Source organism: Meles meles, chromosome 6 (genome assembly GCF_922984935.1).
Source record: "Meles meles chromosome 6, mMelMel3.1 paternal haplotype, whole genome shotgun sequence".
Lineage (NCBI taxonomy): Eukaryota > Metazoa > Chordata > Mammalia > Carnivora > Mustelidae > Meles > Meles meles.
In genome coordinates, this window is record NC_060071.1 from 56,836,301 (window position 1) to 56,856,721 (window position 20,421).

Genomic DNA, 20,421 nt, shown 5'->3' on the forward strand with positions numbered 1-20,421 from the left:
AAACTATTTACAATCTGATCCTTGTTGACACAAAATGAACAAACCTTATAGAATCTCTAAAAGGAAGAAAGAGACTTTTATTCAAGTCCAAGTTAGGACAGCTGCCTAGGAAACACGCTCCGCACAGGAAAAAAAGTGTCTGTAGACTGAAGAGTTTTCACAGAGTTTTATACTTTTTACATCTTGTAATAATCTTGCAAATGCTCCAAAGATTACAGATTACCATATAGGCAGGAATCAAAGTTTTAATATCAAGGAATATGGAGTAGGAACTTTGATCAATATCTTTAAGGACAAAATGGTTTTCCTTTAGGGTACTCATCTACAAAGCAGGTATACAATGTATGCTTAGTGGGCCCTAAGTTAGGCTTTTGGTTTAAAAGAAGTGTTGTCACGCACTGAAATAAAGCCTTCAGACACCAATCTGAGCAGTCGTGCAGGGCTGTCTCTACAAGGGGGAGGAGCAGCACAAAAAGTTGCTCCTTATAGGCTTACTTAAAGGTGTTCCCATAACTAACAAGTTTATAACACATAGAAAAATAAATCAGAGAGAAATTGAAAGTAAATGCTGCATGCCTGAAGAAAGAAAAAACTCGGGTCAGTGGTCACTCTGTTGCAGGCATCCCTAGTGCCTGTAGTTCCTACCTGGATGAGCAGACATCCTATCCCTTTCTGGAGCTTGAGGAGTGACCTGTGTGCGGGCAGGAAGTACATGGAGTACATGAACACCAAAGATAAATGTTTCTCCTAAGCATTTACTCCCTGGATGAGTGTTGAGTGCACTGAGCTGCAACAAGGATCTGGCTGTTTTCAGCCCAGAAACGTCAAAGGAGGCCCGCTTTTCTGGATACTCCTTTGCTCTTCAATTAGTCTCATCCAGGGAGGCATATGTTTAATAACTCTTATCTAGCCAGGCATTATGAATTCCCACAAAAAGTTAATGTACAGTCATGCTGACTTAGAAATCTGAAATCTCTGGCCTTTAGAGAGTTCTTTCATCACCCATTATAGAAAGTTTGCCAGCACCTGATCTATTTGACTGAAAATGGAGAACATTCTTTAACATATGGAACGCAGAATGAAAGCAAGAGCTATAAATTGGAATGTGTAAGTAACCGCAGATCTTAAAGAAGATGACTGCTTCTTGCCAAAACCAAAAGGCTAAAATAATAAAGCAGAAAAGTGAAAGGGAGAGATGAGATATGAGATACAGATAATAAAGCCTGATGTTAACAAATATATCAATTATAGGGCAGGACAGCGCGAAAATAGTAATATGGTTATCCTGAGAAACAAATTTATTTACATTATTACCTATTATTTGTGATATGTATTACTGACATGGTTGTGTAGGAACTGAAAAGTAAGGCCTAGATCTTTGATTTCTAAACCATTAATAAAAAACCATTAATATAAAAGTTCCTCTCCCTTTTTTTTTTTTCTGGGAAAGATTGTCCCATTATTCTGTGGGAACAAAAGAGATCACGGAATGAATGAGGAAGGTCCGTGAACACGAGGTTATGACATACAGTAGGAAGATGGTCTCCGCCCCATTCCAGTTCAAGATGGTGATGAACTCGCCTGAACTCGCCTCCTCCCTCAAATGCACTTATCTACATTACCCATGGAACAGCTTCTTCTGGAGAAGAAGAAAAACAAACAAACAAAACAAAACAAAAAACCTGAAAACTGACTCCTATGCCAACAAGAGAAGGCCCAGATCTCAGCGGGTAGGAGAGGCTGGGACACAACGTAACCATAAACCCCAACCCCAGCACCACAACTGGGTGGGAACTCAAAACCCTGAGATCTTCCCTGAAGAGTGAAGGGTATGAATCCCGCATCCATCACCCCCACGTTTAAGATCGGCACCTGCCAACCCCCCAAAACATCTGGCTTTGAAAAACAACAAAGCCGGCATCCACAAGACCCACAAGGTTAGAATGACCTGAAAAACAGCTCTTAAGGGGCTCATGCGCTTGGACTCACCTGCCTCAGGGCCCAGCGTGGAGGCGGCCAAGGGAGGGAAAACCAGACTTCCCGTAGGAGAGGCGCTCTTGTTTCTTTATTGTCCTGGAGCATTGGCCTGAGGGGCAGGCATCTGATGTAACACACATCGGGAGGCTCGCGGGGCCCCTCGCCAGCGACGGAGACGGGCGCGCGCCATCTTGGCGTTTCCCTCCGCCCACCCGAGCGCCATTCTCTGATGGGGAGGTTTTCCTTGTGTCTTGTGTGCTTGTCTTTGTGGCTGCCGCCTGGCGATGCCCTTGATGTGGGGCTCTGGTGACCAGGGGTGCTAGTGTTCCTGGATCCCACGGGAATGTAACCATCAGAGGGACAGCTCTTGGCAGGCTACCTCCCCAACGCACGGCGCAGGGTGAGGTGGCCCAGCGTTTCTGTGGAAAAGTCTCCTTTGCTTGTTCTGAAGCTTCTGCCTGAGGGGCGGGCTTCAGGTTTGGCGCACGTGGAGGGCCTGATGATCAACCAGATCTCTTGCTCTCCCGCTCTCAGGGAGTGTTGCAGGTGCGCATCATCTCTTCGCTCTCCCTCTGCCTCGCTGCAGCTCACTGGTATCTCCCAGACACCTGCTTACACGTTCACCTGGAGCCCCGATTTTTGTGACTGCCACTCAGATCCTCTGACACTGGCGGTTCACAACGCTTATGCTTGTGGTCTCATAAAACCGTATGTAGGTGCATTTCTCTTTTGTTTGTTTGTTTGTTTTTATTTTTACTTCATTTTGTTCCAGCTTTATAACATATACTTGACATAAAACATTGTATAAGCTTAAGGTATAGTATGTGATAATTTGACACACTTATATATTATCATTGCAATATAATTATCACAATAGGCTTAGTTAACACTTCCATCATCTCATAAAATAACCATTTTTTATTGTGGTGGTGTATGCTTGCATACTTTAACAGCTACTGAGTGGGCGTCTGGCTTCCAAACAGCCTGAATCTAAGTGCTGTTTGAGATCCTCACTTTTGAGACCCAGAAAGGCTTGGCACACCCTCACTACTGGCAGCTATTGAAATAGAATAGGCTCAGGGTACCTGGGTGTCTCAATCCGCTAATCAGCAGCCCTCCACTGGGGCCCTGATCCCCAGGTCCTGCGATGGACCTCGGTGGGGGCCCTGCTGCTCCCTCTCCCTCTGTCCTTCTCCCTGCTCAATTCTCTCTCGCTCTCAGATGAATAGATAAAATCTTTAAACACAAATATAATAGGCTCAGTTTTCTCATCTGTTAATGAGGATAAGATTTCTTTCACCTTCATGCTGATGTAGTGAACACAGATGTGAACTGTTCAGATGTCCCTTAAAAGAAGGATTTGTTTGGTGGCTCTCTAGTTAAGCACCCACCTCCATCTCAGCTCAGGTCTTGATCTCAGGGCTGTGAGTTCAAACCCTGCCTTGGAGTTCCACAACAGGCATGGAGCCTGCTTAAGAAAAGGGTAGGGGGTGGCACCTGGGTAGCTCAGTTGGGTCACTGAACTCTTGGTTTCAGCTCAGGTCATGATCTCAGAGTCTGAGTTGGGGTCCAGGCTGGACAGGGAGTCAGCTTGAGTATTTCTCCCCCTTTATTCCTCCCCCTATCACATGCACACAAGCCAACCTACTCTTGCTCTCTTTCTCTCTCTCTCAAATAAATAAATAATTCTTTTAAAGAAAAAAAAAGAAAAACATGCTGTCCCAGCCATCAGCTCCCTAAGGATTGTTTTCAGAGCACGTCCTCATCCAAAGACTGATTGCTGTGGGGATGGAAGGGTGTGTGCACCCATCTTAGCCTTCTGCAGTGTAACCCTAACAGACTAGACAAGGCTTTCTCATGTCTGCATTATAGTTTGACTTCTCACTCTGCCTAATCCATCTCTCCCCTTTCTCTAGCACAGCTAGTGATCCCTATAAAATATGCTGCATGCCAAATCTTATATATATACCTATATATGTGTGTGTGTATATATATATAGTGGACTGCTTGGATGATCACAAAGTTTTGAGAGACAACAGTAAGAGATGGGGTGGGAATGAACAATAAGTTCTCTCTCCTGCATGAGGCCCCTCCTTCAAGACTGTCAGAGGAATATGTTTTATTTAATGCATACAAACCAACAGAGAGAGCCAAGAGTAATGAAAGAGGAATATGTTCCAAACGAAAGAACAAAATAAGACTTCAGAAAGATGGTCCTTTCTAATAGAGGATTGGCTTTTAGGAAGAGAAAATTAATCGATAGTCACTAGGAAATGTTGTGTTTCAATAAAGCCATTTAATGATTTTTTTTCTAAAATCCATAAGTTGACACTCTCTTCTTTGCCATCTTCATCTCTCTGTTCCTGAATGTGTAGATGTATATATGACTGGATTTAGCAAAGGAGTCAAAACTGCATCAAATCTGGCTATAAACTTATCCAGATGTGTTGAAGGAGAGGACCACATATGGGAAAAAATGAGTGGACCAGAGACTAAAATGAGCTGACAAGAGTAAAAGGAGCTTTGAATCAACTTCCTGAAGAGTGTTCCTGGAGAGTGGCTAGGACAAAGAAACAAGAGAGGATAACCAAGAAGAAAGCAGCCAAGGAAATGAACCCACTATAGAAGGAACAATGAACACCAGTTTATAAGTATCTGCACAGCCAAAGTAGATTAGCCAAGGTATGTTACAGTAAAAGCTAACTAATACATTGAGCTACAGAGGGGCGAGCTTACCACAAAAGCCGGTTGGGCCAATATGTGAATGAGACCTCGGTCCAGACAACCACGAAAATCAAAATGCACATTCATGGCTCATGATGGTCAGGTAATGGTGAGGTTTTCATATGGCCATATACCTGTCAAAGGCCATGGCAATGAGAAGTACATCTCATTGCCTCTAACTGCATGGCAAAAGAAGATCTGAGCTAGATAGCCCCCAAAGCAGAGGACTTCCTACTTCCTGAAAAGATCACAAAGCATCTCGGCTGCTACAGTGAAGAAAAATATCAGGTCGATGGAGAGACTGGCTAACAGAAGATACATGGTGGGGTATAAGGGTCAGAAGTCAGAATGACTTCTACTATGAGAAGGTTTACCCTTACCCTACTAGAAAGTTTCCCACCATCCTAGACATATATAAGAGACAAGAAAATCTAAAAAGAAGAAGCTGGATCTCCCAGGAATTGGAGAGTCCCAGGATCATAAACTCAGACACCCCAGGGTGATTGGCTCCATCCATTGGCTCATTTGGTAGGTTCATGTTCCTGATACCTAAAGAAAGTGACAGAATTCAAATTAATACTATTCCATTAATATCCTCCATGGAAAAAGTATATGAAATTTGGAAGTCAGATATTACCTGAGCATTTCACAAAATCAAATATCCTTTGGGCCACTATTACTGTAGTTACATATGATAGTAAATGAGTTGCCAAGTAGCCTTTATTTAGATGACAAGTCTTTCACATCCCACGTAAATTATTTTTTCTGATCACTTTTTGGGAATAGCAGTTAACTGAAATTTAGGTATCTAAACAAATGGGAGTTTTGATAGTATAAAAAGCCAAATAAATTTGGAACATCTGGTACTGTCCAAATATAATGAGCTTCAAAGAGGTATATCAGAAAGATGAATTGCACAAGGAATTGCTGAATAGACAGAATTTACTTGAACCTCTTTCTCATTAAGAAAAAAAAAGACATTGGGGAGAATAACAAGGTGGACCATTGTTCATGTTGATGGTCAAATTAGCTAAGACTTAATGGGTGAGGCAGAGCCAGCATGGGGGACGCAGTGGCATAGAAAATGCTTCTGGCAGAAGGAAATCAGACAAATCCTGGAGGCAGGAGAGAGTCATGCCTCATTTACGCTTCAAAACCTGCTCAAAGATTTCCTTTTCCAGTCCTCCCAGGGTTGACCTCCAGCACATACTGATGAGTCCATATATTTTTGGCATTTTCAGGTGCTGATCCAAGCAACCCAGGAAAAAAAATGTACATAAAAATAAAATCAGGGATTTATTTAAATCCATTTCAAGTTAATTTCTGTGAATGCTATAGGATGGAGACCCAGTTTCATTGTTTTGCATGTGAATATCCAAGTATCCAGCACTATTTATTGAAAAGAATGTCTTTTCCACTGAGTAAAACGTTAATAGTAGAACCTAAGTGTGGGTAGACAGGTATTCACCATAAAATTCCTTCATCTTTGTAGTATGTTTGAAATACTTTCTAAATAAAATATTCCAGAGGAAAGGGAGGAACATATCTAATAAAATGATGATGTTCTACCAAAAAATGGCATGCAAAGTACAATCTCCAAAACCTCCTAAAGCCATTTGGAGAAAAAACAAAAAAACTAGACTCTACTAAATTGTAAGTCTCTTGAAATCCAGGGTCTAAACATGGAGTTTATTCATTCAACCTATTTTTTGACCATTACCATGTGCTAGTTCCTAGGCAAGGAGCTCGGAGCCCAGTGAAGAGACACACACATGCAAAACAGCAATTTAATCCAATCTGGATAATATCTATATTGTAATGCATGTTCAATGCAGTGGGTAGTAACATAGAAGGAAGAAGACCTAAATCTACCTGGAGGGATCTGGGCAGACTGCCCAGGGAAGGTAACATTTGAATAGAGACTTAAAGAGGGTGAAAGAGGAATGAATGGGAAGTGAGGAGTTAGGGTACATGGGAAGACATTCCAGGAATAATTCCAGGAGGAATGCAGCATGTGACATAGCATGTTTGGTATGTTTCAGAAACTATAGTCATTTAGTACTAATGAAACATTAAGTACAGGGTACAGAGTTGTAGGCAAAGACACAGGGAGCTTTTTAAAAATATTGTGCCCACCCCAGACCAATTAAATCAGAATCTTTGAGAGATGGGTCAAGAGTCCAAGTATTTTTTGAAAGCACATCAGGTCATTCTAATGCACAGCTACTACGGAAAACCACTGCTCTAGTCTGTGCTTCTCTTTATACTCCCATAGAATCTTAAAAAAAAAAAAAAAAAAAAAAAAAGAATCTTGTGTATCCCCTTTTCTTTCTTTCTTTCTTGAGAGGAAAGGGGGCAGGGACAGAGGGAGAGAATCCCAAGCACGTTCTAGGCCCAGCAGAGGGCTGATTTGGGGCTCAGTCTCACAACCCTGAGATCATGACCTGAGCCAAAATCAAGAGTCAGACACTTACCCCACTGAGCCACCCAGGCGCCCCTCTATGTGCGTCCCTTTTCCACTATACTCACCTCACAACGTTTAAACTCTTTCTCTGTATCTCACGAAGTTCCTCAATGGCAGGGGTGCTTTCTTATTTTTCTCTTTATCTCCAGTGCCTTGCATACTTTCTGGCACTTAGTAAATATAAGTATTTGTTGAATTAAGAACTAAAATATAAAGGATAAAATTATACCAAAGCCCAAATATTAACCTGTCTCAGTATCTCCCCAAAGGCCATTCATGTCCATGACCCACAAACATCCTTTCATTCACCTGTGATGACAGATAACATATGCTTTATGAAACACACGTATAATCAGTCAGCTCAATAATACATTATCCTTAAGCCCTAGAGTAGTCTGAGACTGAATAATTGCAAACCATGTAATTCTCTATTTCATTTTAGCTAGAAAAATGTGTATATTAGTTAATAAAATCTTTTTTTAACATGGCACATAAATTAGTCTTTAATGAAAACAAATTTAATATGTGAAACAGTCAGTCTTCTTATTATACCCAGGCAAGGAAGAAGATACTTCTAAACACACTGCTGTTTTTTATCTGAGAATTTTCTAAAGAAGTAAGCCTTTGCAAAGAAATTGTTATTTTTATAAGACATTTACCAGATAATTATTAGAATATTGCAAATAACAAATTGGAAGTAACCTGAATTTGTAACCACGGAAGAGACACTGGGCAAATAGTAACATATCTGTATTAGAATATCAGATAAACATAAAGTATTAATTAAAAGTCTGTATCATTCAATGTAAAATGGTTACTTTTGTGAACAGAAAATGAGTACAATATAGTATCTATTCCATAATTAAAATACATAGAACTTTGTATTTAATTTGATAAGGACCAGCAAATAAAATCAAGGCATAAATATAATTGTTAGAACATAATCTAGGCAGTTTTGTTTTTTTGTTTTTTTTTTTTTTTTTTTCCCCCTTTTATTAATTTTTTCAGCGTAACAGTATTCATTCTTTTTGCACAACACCCAGTGCTCCATGCAATACGTGCCCTCCCTATTACCCACCACCTGTTCCCCCAACCTCCCACCCCTGACCCTTCAAAACCCTCAGGTTGCCCCAACCTCCCACCCCTGACCCTTCATGGAGAAGCAACATGGGGGGGTAGGGGGATAGGAGAAGAATAAATGAAACAAGATGGGATTGGGAGGGAGACAAACCATAAATGACTCTTAATCTCACAAAACAAACTGGGGGTTGCTGGGGGGAAGTGGGATTGGGAGAGGGGGAGCGGGCTATGGACATTGGGGAGGGGAGGCGAACCATAAGAGACTATGGACTCTGAAAAACAACCTGAGGGTCTAGTTAACTTCTTTTTTAGATATTTTATGGATATTTCAGGGTATTCATCAAAGTCCAGAGAGGAAGAGATGTCACATTCAAATGGGTGACTGAAGAGAGTTGACTTCAGGAATCATATACAAGAGTTTAGACAGGGTTGTCGGAGCCAACAAAAGACTGTAAAGGCACCCAAGGCTGGCAAGAGAAGTGAGCTCTTATCACTCCTGGGGTTACAAAAGATGGGGAAGGAATGGTTTCTAAGACCGCAAGTAAAATCTGCAGCTGGAGAAGAAGGTGACACCATAGGAGCTGTGAAAATAACACAACTGCTTTGTACTTTATCACGGGCCTATAATACATCCTGTAATATAGGATGCTATCATTCCAATCAGTGGTGCCCCAACTAGCACTGTAACTGCTCCCCAGCAGGTCATTTTACTAATCCATCAGTGATGGAGCATGTAGGTAGACTAATGAGTTCCATATGTGTGTGAGTATACTTCTTTTGCTATAAAATATGTCCTCTCGTAAAAGGCAATGATACATAGATATCACAATAATAATAAGGTGTTCTATAAATCTGCAAATGACTAGGCTGGCAGATACATTGAGGATGTATCACTCAAGAGTTTGATCAGAGGGGCACCTGGGTGGCTCAGTGGGTTAAAACCTCTGCCTTCAGCTCAGGTCATGATCTCAGGGTCCCATCCTGGGATCAGACCCCGCATTGGGCTTTCCTGCTCAGTGGGGAGCCTGATTCCTCCTCTCTCTCTCTCTCTCTCTGCCTGCCTCTCAGCCTACTTGGGATCTTTGTCTGTCAAATAAATAAATAAAATCTTCAAAAAAAAAAGAGTTTGATCAGAGAAGTAGAACTACTATGAGTGATTTAAAAGAAGGAATTTCTTATAGGGATTAGACTTAATGCAATGTGGAATCCATGAAGCTGTCTAGGTAACTTTGTTACTACTGAATGTCATGCTGAGCCTAAAACCCAAGAGTCTGGAAGGGAAAATGGACAGGAAGTAAAGATGACCAAAGACAAACTTGAACTGTGTCTCTCACTGCTTCTAATTTTGATGATACAGGTGGCCTACTGAATAAACTGATATCCTTCATTATAAAGATGCACTTGCACCTGGCCCAGGACTTGGAGGAAGTGAAGATGGACATCCAGTAGGAGCTAAAGGAGGTATAGGCCCTAGTTGTTTTCCCATATCAGCAAGTTGAGCCAGCAGCATGTATGAACTATAATGGTACTTGCCCTATTCTGTCCTTCAGACCAAAGATCTACAGCTTCACTTCCATCTTCCAAATCTCACACAAATTTTTCTTGTGGTGAACTCTAACAGAAATGTGCATGAAAGGGAATTCTGAAAACATAGTTCTGTCTTAGCTAAGTTGACAGAGTATGAAGCCATGACAACGGACTAGCAAAGCAAATCCATTGTTAAATATATATCTATTCCTTGGGGCGCCTAAGCGCTCAGTTTGTTAAGCGTCCAACTTTGATTGCATCTCAGATCATGATCTCAAGGTTGTGAGATTGAGCCCCACATTTGGCTCTGCACTGGGCATGGAACCTGCTTAAGATTCTCTTTCCCTCTCCATCTGCTCTTCATCACCTTCCCTCCCTCCCTGGGAAAAAAAAAAAATATATATATATATATACACACACATATGGATGTATATGTATACATGTATTTATCCAGGTGTGTATGTACTTATATACGTGTGTGTGTGTGTGTGTATTCCTTCTAGGATAAATCAGTGCCTCCATGATAAAAAGATCCAATGTAATCAGTGTGCCACTAGGTAACTAGCTAATCCCCCCCAAGGAATGGTGCCAAATTGGTTTCAGCCATTGACAGCCTGGGACTCAGCAATGGTAGTGAACAGATCCACTTCACTGAAAGAAAGTCCATGGTAGTGAGGCCATGCATAGTTTCCATCCCTGTTACCATAACCACTTTGCCCATGAGCCCAGTGAGCAAGCATTGGAATGGCTGGGGGCAGAAGCTGACTGAAATTTAGTGAATAGGTATCTAATGCACATAATTAAGAGCCTTCTCTAAAATGGATGCCCTCTACTGGGCATTTACATGAAAATATCTTTGTTGAGTAAAGGATTTAATTAACCAAATCTAGAAGGCCGTTTTTAGCACTCCAGGTATTCATGTCAATACATTAATATATAAATATCACGTGAGTACATGCGTAAATAACCCTACCTGATTTAGTCTCATATTTTGTCTTTTGCAGCCTAATAATCTTAGAATTCACTCACATGCATGTTCCCCAGACTTTAGCCAATACTGGCAAGGTCCTACATTGTTTTAGTACAAAACTGTATATTATCAGAACAGTCCTTGTACTTCTCTCTTCAGAATATGTTGGGACCTAACTCTTGTAATGGTCCTAAACACAACAGTTCTAGGTAAAGCCAAAAATATATTTTTATTCAAGGAAAGACTAATTCATTCAGATGTCAATGAAGGTATTGTTCCACTAGCAAAAAGGGTAAAGAGTTGGGAGACAAAGTGACTTTGACATTTGTTTGTATATGTTCTATAGCCTTGCCTTTCACTTCAACTTTATTCCATACAAGCACAAGTGATAATTTGAGTAAAAATATATATCTGCCTTGTCCGGGGGTTATATGCCACATAAGATCAAAGTCCAATGTGCCCCAGACAAGGAAGATAAACAGGTACTCCTCTATGTGTGACAACCGTTCCCAGAATCCCATTGTGAGGGGCTGTTTCCTGGGACTTCTTTTTATACAAATAGTTGTGTTAAGGATCCACCAAGAAAAAAAAAGTCTCGTTCCAACGGAGTAAATGGGGAAAATATGACGAACAAGGGTGTATATAATAATAAAGGAGATCAGCAAGGAATGTTGAATGTTGTAACTACAGGGTGCTATTACTATCCCTAAAGCTGATAAATAATGGGAGGGAACAATATCATAAACCAGAGAAAGACCTATAGCATTAGAATAAGGCCACCAAGAAGAGCTGAAGGCTTGATGGAGGAATGCTGTACTTGTCAACACGAAGTTTGGAAGGAGAGAAGCTGAGGGACTTAATAGCCAGGTTTCACTCTTCGTCTCCTCCAAATATCTACAATAGTCTCCTTTAGCTACACCCAAGCAGAAGTCAAAGGGCATAGCAACGAAGGTTGGTTTAGTCCATTCCATTTATAGGGCACAGAGGAGAGTCAACACAATGAAAATTAGATATGGAAAGAAAATTGGAAAATAGCCATCAGAACACTGTAGCATTTTCCCATAAGTGAGTATCTGGGTTTTCCCAAGGTTGCTTTTATAAGATAATACCAGAAATTCTTCTTTTTTTATTTGTTTATTTACAGCATAACAGTGTTCATTGTTTTGGCATCACACCCAGTGCTCCATGCAGTACATGCCCTCCCTATTACCCACCACCTGGTTCCTCAACCTCCCACCCCCCCCACCCCTTCAAAACCCTCTGGTTGTTTTTCAGAGTCCATAGTCTCTCATGGTTCATCTCCCCTTCCAGTTTCCCTCAACTCCCTCTCCTCTCCATCTCCCCATGTCCTCCATGTTATTTGTTATGCTCCACAAATAAGTGAGACCATATGATACTTGACTCTCTCTGCTTGACTTATTTTGCTCAGCATAATCTCTTCCAGTCCCGTCCATGTTGCTACAAAAGTTGGGTATTCGTCCTTTCTGATGGAGGCATAATTCTCCATTGTGTATATGGACCACATCTTCCTTATCCATTCATCCGTTGAAGGGCGTCTTGGTTCTTTACACAGTTTGGCGACCGTAGCCATTGCTGCAATAAACATTGGGGTACAGATGTCCCTTCTTTTCACTACATCTGTATCTTTGGGGTAAATACCCAGCAGTGCAATTGCAGGGTCATAGGGAAGCTCTATTCTTAATTTTTTCAGAAATATCCACACTGTTCTCCAAAGTGGCTGCACTAACTTGCATTCCCACCAACAGTGTAAGAGGGTTCCCCTTTCTCCACATCCTCTCCAACACACGTTGTTTCCTGTCTTGCTAATTTTGGCCATTCTAACTGGTGTCAGCTGGTATCTCAATGTTGTTTTAATTTGAATCTCCCTGATGGCTAGTGATGATGAACATTTTTTCATGTGTCTGATAGCCATTTGTATGTCTTCGATGGAGAAGTGTCTGTTCATATCTTCTGTCCATTTGAATATGAATAACAGAAATTCTTACATGTGTTGTTATACATATGTCCGAGTGCTTCCAAAGGATATATAATGAGAAGCAGAATTTCTAGGAAATATTTTATGCAGTTTCATTTTTTTTTAATTTAAAGATTTTTATATATTTATTTGACAAAGAGAGAGAGAGAGATCACAAGTAGGCAGAGAGAGAGGCAGAAGCAGGATCCCTGCTGAGCAGAGAGCCTGATGCGGGGCTTGATCCCAGGACCCTGAGATCATGACCTGGGCCGAAGGCAAAGGCTTAACCCACTGAGCCACCCAGGCGCCCCTCATTTTTATATATTGTTAAATAGTCCCTTGACCACATGGAAGTCCCATGACCACAACTGTTTATTTAATGAACAGAAAAAATACATTCAGATATTAGTCATATGAGATAGTAATCAATTAGGGCAAAGGATAATTAGTAGTGAACTGAGCTGTTTGATGCCTTCCTTTCTGCTGGGTTGGTGGACTCCTGACCCATAAAGACTGGAACTACAAGATCAGAGGAGCCCTGAGTGTTATCATTATAGAGCCTGAATCCTTTATAAACCCAGGAAAAATGTATCAACATCTTAGCCAATAACCCTACATTCTAACTGCTGTATCATTTGGACCTTGTTTCTAGACTTGTATATGGGTTTTCAGCCTAGAGAATTTATTTAATTTGAATTTTCCTAATTAATAGTGAAGTTCATCATTATTCATATGGTTTCTTTATTTTAAACTTTTTAAATATCTTAAAATAGAAACTTTTTTCTGTCTTATATATCAAATGCTTGTATCAGTTAGGGTCCCACCAGAAGAAAATGCCATATTAAAATGGGGTAAATGAGGAAAATCTAATTTTAAAATGTTTTATAAATAAGAGGTAATCTGACCGTAGCTTTTTTTTCCCCCTCGGGTTTGTCTCTTAAAAGATCTGAAGTGGTCACTGTGCCTCAACTCATTTCTAAAACACTGGCATACAGTCAGAATCATGGAATTGATGAAATCAAGATCTTAAGGATCATTTACAGTGGGATCCAGTCTGTCTTAGAAATAAATTCTAGGTGGTGGGTAATGGGGAGGGCACGTTTTGCATGGAGCACTGGGTGTTGTGCAAAAAGAATGAATACTGTTACGCTGAAAAAATAAATAAAATGGAAAAAAAAATTTAAAAAAAAAGAAAAAAAAAAGAAAAACCAATGGAACTAAAAAAAAACCTGATTGGAACCAGTTTACCACCCTGTTAGTTCCCTCATTAGTAAGTTACATAAATAATTAATACATGTTCACTTTAAATGAGTTATATTTTTAACTTTTTTAAAAATTTCTTTTCAGCGGAAGAGAATTCATTGTTTTTGCACCACACCCAGTAGTTTTAACTTTTTGAAAATTGTTCTTTGACTGCTCTGAAGGTTCCACCAATATATCTAAGTGGACTCACTTTCTGGAGACAATAAACTGTTTCCCAAGGAGTGCTCCTCATAGGATGTTTAAGCCAAGCATGTCTCTTCTTGGTTCGCATAATGAATCCCATCCAGCAGTAAAACATTACCTTCACTGACACTCTGATCTTTATTTTGTTTTTTGACTTTGGTAGTTTTTCATTTGTTTTTGGTTCTCAGCCAAGTTTGATTCCAATCCAGGTCTGTACAGGACTGATAGATTATTTCTCATTGGTTGCAACAGAGAGTATGAAACTGGTTTCATGATCTGATTGTTTCGTAATCTTTTTTAGGATGGTAAGGACCTATTCTCTACCATATGAGAGATGAAAGATAAAATTTGATTGTTAGGTCATTTTTTTTTAAATCTGTTTGTCTCCATTTTTTCAATCTGTTTATCTTATTTCCATTGCAAGTAGAATTTATCTTGTTTTCATTGGAAACAGAACAAAATTTCATAAGAGATCTAGTGTGAGGTTTTGTATATCAATCAATCTACCATTTTAATTTTTTGGTAAACCCAAGTCTTGATCAGTAGCTGAAGTTCTAGAACTAGTCTCATGTTTTATGTTTATGTAATTGAGGAAAATTTTCCTCTCATTTTATGAATGTGAAATATTTTCCTACTTTCAGGATATATTAATAAATATAAACCCTCATAACATAGTTCTGTTAGTATTGCTTTGTGGAGATTAATAAGTGCTGACTTAAATCTACTATTCTCCAAATTCCAAAAAAATAAAGCCAGATTTCTACTGTCTTATATATGTGATGCTTTTCAGAAAGAAAAAATCTCATAAAAATTATGGCTCAGAACATTTTTCTATGGCTCAGAACATTTTTATGTGAGAATTCAAATACAAATAATCAAAATAAAAATGAGCACAGACTGGTTTGATAACATGTCTTATAAAATAGCTATAGGTCTGCTTGTGATTTTATCAGAATGGAATATAAAGGAAGCATTTAAAATTATGGAAAATGTAAAATTAGGTGTTCAGTCATTTGGAATTTTAATTTTTATAGTGAGTCTACTGAAATATAATTTCTAAGATCCTGAGTTTTAAGATTTTGGCTTAGTGTTAATAAAGTAATTAGTAGGTATTCACTGGATAATTTTTAAATGAGATTGAGTATTAAAACATTGCGTGTGTGTGTGTGTGTGTCTAACATTTTACTCATAGTTTTATAGGGTGTATCTTTGGATCATGTTAATAAATTTGTTCTTTTTTACTATTCCAAGAATAAGAGACTTGTAACTATAGGAAACAAACTGAGGGTCGTTGGAGGGGAGGTGGGTTAGGCAATGGGATAATTGGGTGATGGGCATTAAGGAGGGCACTTGATGTAATGAGCACTGGGTGTTTTATGCAACTGATGAATCACTAAATTCTACCCCTGAAACTAATAATACACTGTATGTTAACTAAATTGAACTTAAATAAAAAATTTTTAAAATAATAATAATAATGTTTAACACTATTAAGAAGGTGTAATTAGGATGTTTGTGGCAACAAGAGATTATATTTTGAACATTCCTGAGCCGCCTTAGTCTATTAACATAATACTATATGAGAAGCAATTCTTAATTACCCACCTTTAAGTCAACAGATCCGTTTTCTTTGTGTTTTCACTTTTATGTGTCCATTTATTAAAGAACTCCTTCATGACAATATAATACAACATTTATTAGTGATTAGTGTTGAGAAAATTATTTTCTATATACAATATACAATATATATTTTCTATATACAAAAATACTGGTTTTAACACTATGAAATAAACCGGGACAAGTACCATGAAAACTAGGTCCTTCACGAGTACGTAAAGAAGATCTGGTCTGTATATAAAATGGAGTATTATGCCTCCATCAGAAAGGATGAATACCCAACTCTTATGTCAACATGGACAGGGCTGGAAGAGATTATGCTGAGTGAAAGTGGTCAAGCAGAGAGAGTCAAGTATCATATGGTTTCAATTACTTATGGAGCATAAGGAATAACACGGAGGACATGGGGAGATGGAGAGAAGAAGTGAGATGGGGAAATCGGAGGGTGAGACAAACCATGAGAGGCTGTGGACTCTAAGAAATAAACTGAGGGTTTGGGAGGGTTGAGGGGTAGGAGGATGGGTGAGCCTGGTAGTGGGTATTATGGAAGACATGAATTGCATGGAGCACTGGGTGTTGTGCATAAACAATGAATTTTGGAACACTGAAAAGAAATAAAATAAAATGGAAAAATAAAATAAAATACTAAACAAAAACAAAAACAAAAAGTCCCTCAAAAGAAATAAAGGGACAGAATTGAAGGCAATGTGAGGCTTTATCTGCTGTCAGGGACAAACCATCAGGAGCAAAGAATCTGGGACTCCAAAACCATTCCAAGTGGATAGAGTCAAACCCACAAGCCAGGGTTTGAGAAGCCAGGAGACCAACCAACAGCATAAAGCAATATGTACCAAATGGATATCACCTCAGAATGTCCCACAGCTGGGTCCAAACAAGTAAAGGAAGTAAACTTTTAAGAAGTGAAATGTAATACTTATTAAATTAACACTGGGGGTGCCTAGGTGGCTCAGTGGGTTAAAGCCTCTGCCTTTGGCTCAGGCCATGATCCCAGGGTCCTGGGATCTAGCCCCACATCGGGCTCTCTGCTCAGCAGGGAGCCTGCTTCCCCTTCTCTCTCTGCTTGCCTCTCTGCCTGCTTGTGATCTCTGTCTGTCAAATAAACAAAATCTTTTTAACAAAATTAACATTGCCCCCCAAAAGTGCAATCGGGCCAAATACCAATCAGTAATCATACTGCAGTTTTTAGCCATCTGACTTGACCTCCTCTGTTATAATAATTACATATTCTCTCTCTTCAAAAGGACAAAAAGAATCTACAGTTTTGTTTCAATAAATCCGTTCCTTCATTTTGCAGTGGCTCAGCTGGTTTACTCGAGATTTTTCTAGGCCAGACAGAACCCAGCATCTGACAGGGGTGGGAAAGCCAAAGGAGCTGCTGGAGTGTTAGCTGAATCTTGATTTCATCAAGCTCCTCATATCTATTCTTTCCAGGCAGAAAACCAGAAAGGGTCACTGAGCCCACTGCAGGCGTCCATAAACCAACCTGAGATCTGAGGAGAAGGCCAGCTGGCAGAGGTCACCTGGGCAGCCTGAACAGATCCATCTTCTTGACCAAATTTTAGTCAGGCTCCTCTGAGCGCTCTTCTCCACTAGCCCCATCCTTGCTGGGCTTACAAAGATCAATTGTGACTAGAATCCTATTAAGTCAGTTTAGAGAAAACCCCTTGCCTTTGATATCTGATTCTTAAACACCTACTCTCAATATCTGATCACTCTGGCCTGCCTTCAGCAAGAATCCTATTAGGTCAGTTTAGCAAGAATTCTCCCCTTAGTAATTTCTATCCAACAACCACCTCCCATCTGCTCTTTGGCTATAAATCCACACTTGTTCTATTATATTGGATATGAAGCTCGGTTCTATACTCAGGTCCCTATTCCCCTATTGTAATAATTCCTGATTAAGACAGATTTTTCCCACTTAAACTACTGCTGTCAGGCTCTGGGTTGTTTTTTTGTTTTGTTTTGTTTTGTTTTGTTTTTTAATAGAGTACTGTCTCCAAAACAGAAGTTAAGTAACTTTGGTTAACGTCATAAAATGAATAATTAAGACTGTATGAGGATGATTGCAAGGTAATAGGATCTGCTTTTGTTTATTCAGTGGGATAAGGGAAAGATTTATTTGAAAATAAAATGTCTTTATCATTATCATTATATCTTTATCATTATCATATATCTTTAAAGAGGAAGACAAACTCCAATGTAGATAGAAAACTGTAGAAGACTCAAGAAGTAAATTCTATGTGCATTGCTTTCGTGTATATATGTATTTTTTGTAAATAATGACACTGAAAATAAACTATGATATATGTTAATATTTTGGCAGTTTGAAAAGCCCAGCTTTAATTGCCTTATTTTTTTAAAGATATTTTTAATTTATTAGTCAGAGACAGTGAGAGAGAGAGAGCGAATGAGCAGGAGGAGGGGCAGAAGGAGAAGCAGGCTCCCCGCAGAGCAGGGAGCGAGGTAAGGGACTTGATCCCAGGACCCTAGTATCATGACTGGACTGAAGACAGAAGCTTAACCGACTGAGCCACCTAGGCATCCTAATCGCTTTATTTTTAAAAACAGAAATGCTTTAGGACCAAATACTATATTGAAGCAAGACCAGAATTTGGTTTCTTCTCATTTACAATTATCCAACAAATTACCCTGGTATATTCATTCTACTCTTGACTAAAGGCATAATTGTTATTCTTTACCTTCTGTGTAATCATCCAAGTTAGCAGATTCTTTAACTCCCAAATATAACTTTTTGTGTCTTCTGCTGATTTTATATGCTCTATTATTTTTAAAATATAGTTATTGTCTATGAAAGAGCTGAGGTCCTTCCATTTATTTTAAACATATTTTACTCTGATCAATAGGTAGCTATACTATAACCATTCTCATTCTAAGAACCTAGAATACCCACACCACTTTTGTGGGTTGTTTTGTGTCTACCAAATATATGAGTTTAAATCCTAATCCCCAATACCTGTGAATGTGACTATGATTAGAAATAATGTTTGCAGATATAGTCAAGTTAGGATGAAGTCATACTGTAGTAAGGTAAATTGGGAGATACTTCATGTTCTAAAGGCCTCAAAGAAGTATGACCTCTTATATTTCTTATATTTCTATACTTTTATATGAAGTATATTTGTATACTTCATATAAATACTGTTCCTTAGGAATTTAGTCTTGAGATTAATATAATAATTGGTTTAAAAATACTTCCTGTGTAGCTGTTTTCAAAACTGAATGTCTCTCCCCCCTAAGTGAAAGATAAAATAGACCCAGTATCAGTGTGTGTAATCAAATCAAGGTAAGACAAACAAGAGCTTTTCTCTGAGTTTGACCACCAGTAATGAACATCAGGAATCAACAAGGGCTCTTCACAATACTGGCATCACTTAAGAGATCTTCCTGTAATTCACTAGCTGTCTGCATACTCTCCTCATTGCCACCTTCATTTCTTGATTCCTGAATGTATAGATGACTGGATTCAAGAAGGGAGTGAGAACAGCATCAAAGATGGCCAGAAACTTATCCAGGTGTGTGGTGGGAGCTGGCCATGTATAAAAAAAAATCAAAGGACCAAAGAACAAGAACACCACCGTGATGTGAGCTGAGAGTGTGGACAGAGCCTTGGATGAACCAGCTGAAGAGTGTTTCTGAACACTGAGAATGATGATGATATAGGAAATGATCAGTATGAAGAAGGAGCCAACAGAGATGAATCCACTATTGGCTGTGACCATAAACTCTAGTTGGTAGGTATCTGTGCAGGCAAGTTTGATGAACCGAGGCAGGTCACAGTAAAAACTGTCCAAAATGTTAGGACCACAGAAGGGCAAGTTTACCACAAAAGCCAATTGAACCACAGAGTGGATGAGGCCACTCATCCAGGCAGCTACTAAAAAGAAGATGCACATTCCTGGGCTCATGATGGTCAGGTAGTGGAGAGGCTTACATACGGCAACATATCTGTCAAAGGCCATGGCAATGAGCAGCACCATCTCCACACCACCAATGACGTGGATAAAGAAGATTTGAGCGATGCAACCACCAAAGGAGATGACTTTATGCTTTCTGAAAAGATCATAAATCATCTTGGGAGAAGTGACTGAAGAAACTCCCAGGTCAATGAAGGAGAGGTTGGCCAACAGAAAGTACATGGGCGAGTGTAAGTGAGGGTCGCAAGTCACAGTGAGCATGATGAGAGAGTTTCCCACCATGCTTGCCACATAAAACGTGGAGGAGAACACAAAGAGGAGAAGTTGGATCTCCCAGGAGTTGGTGAGTCCCAGGAACACAAACTCTGACACCACGGAGTGATTCATTCTATCCATTGGCTTTGTTGGCACGGCTCCCTGAAGAAGGACAATAGGAGAAAATGTCAATTATACTAATTATGTTAATAGATTGGGAGAGAAGTCAAAAATATGAAAGTCTGTTTTTTCTACAGCATTAGGACCGACCTGATATGCTCATGGCCTCTCAACTGCGATTACCCAGAAGAACTAGAGCTGTCATGTGGAGCTGCTCTCTACCACCAGGTTGTCTCTGCATTTGATACCCTGTGCTTCCTCTCAGGGTTGATGCCATGATTACTCATGAGATATAACATAGTGAACATGA

The 20,421-nt window shown here is 39.5% G+C and overlaps 1 protein-coding gene across 1 annotated transcript; it reads right to left on the reverse strand.

The window, feature by feature from the left end:
* Window positions 1-19,193: 19,193 nt before the first annotated feature.
* On the reverse strand, window positions 19,194-20,132 carry LOC123944394 (olfactory receptor 4F3/4F16/4F29-like). The gene has a single exon (XM_046009482.1). The coding sequence runs from the start codon at window positions 20,130-20,132 to the stop codon at window positions 19,194-19,196; it is 939 nt and encodes a 312-aa protein (XP_045865438.1).
* Between the last annotated feature and the right edge of the window lie 289 nt (window positions 20,133-20,421).

What these genes read in the sequence shown, in the direction of transcription:
- LOC123944394 (XM_046009482.1), bottom strand. Translation starts at nt 20,132, where the DNA reads ATGGATAGAATGAATCACTCCGTGGTGTCAGAGTTTGTGTTCCTGGGA.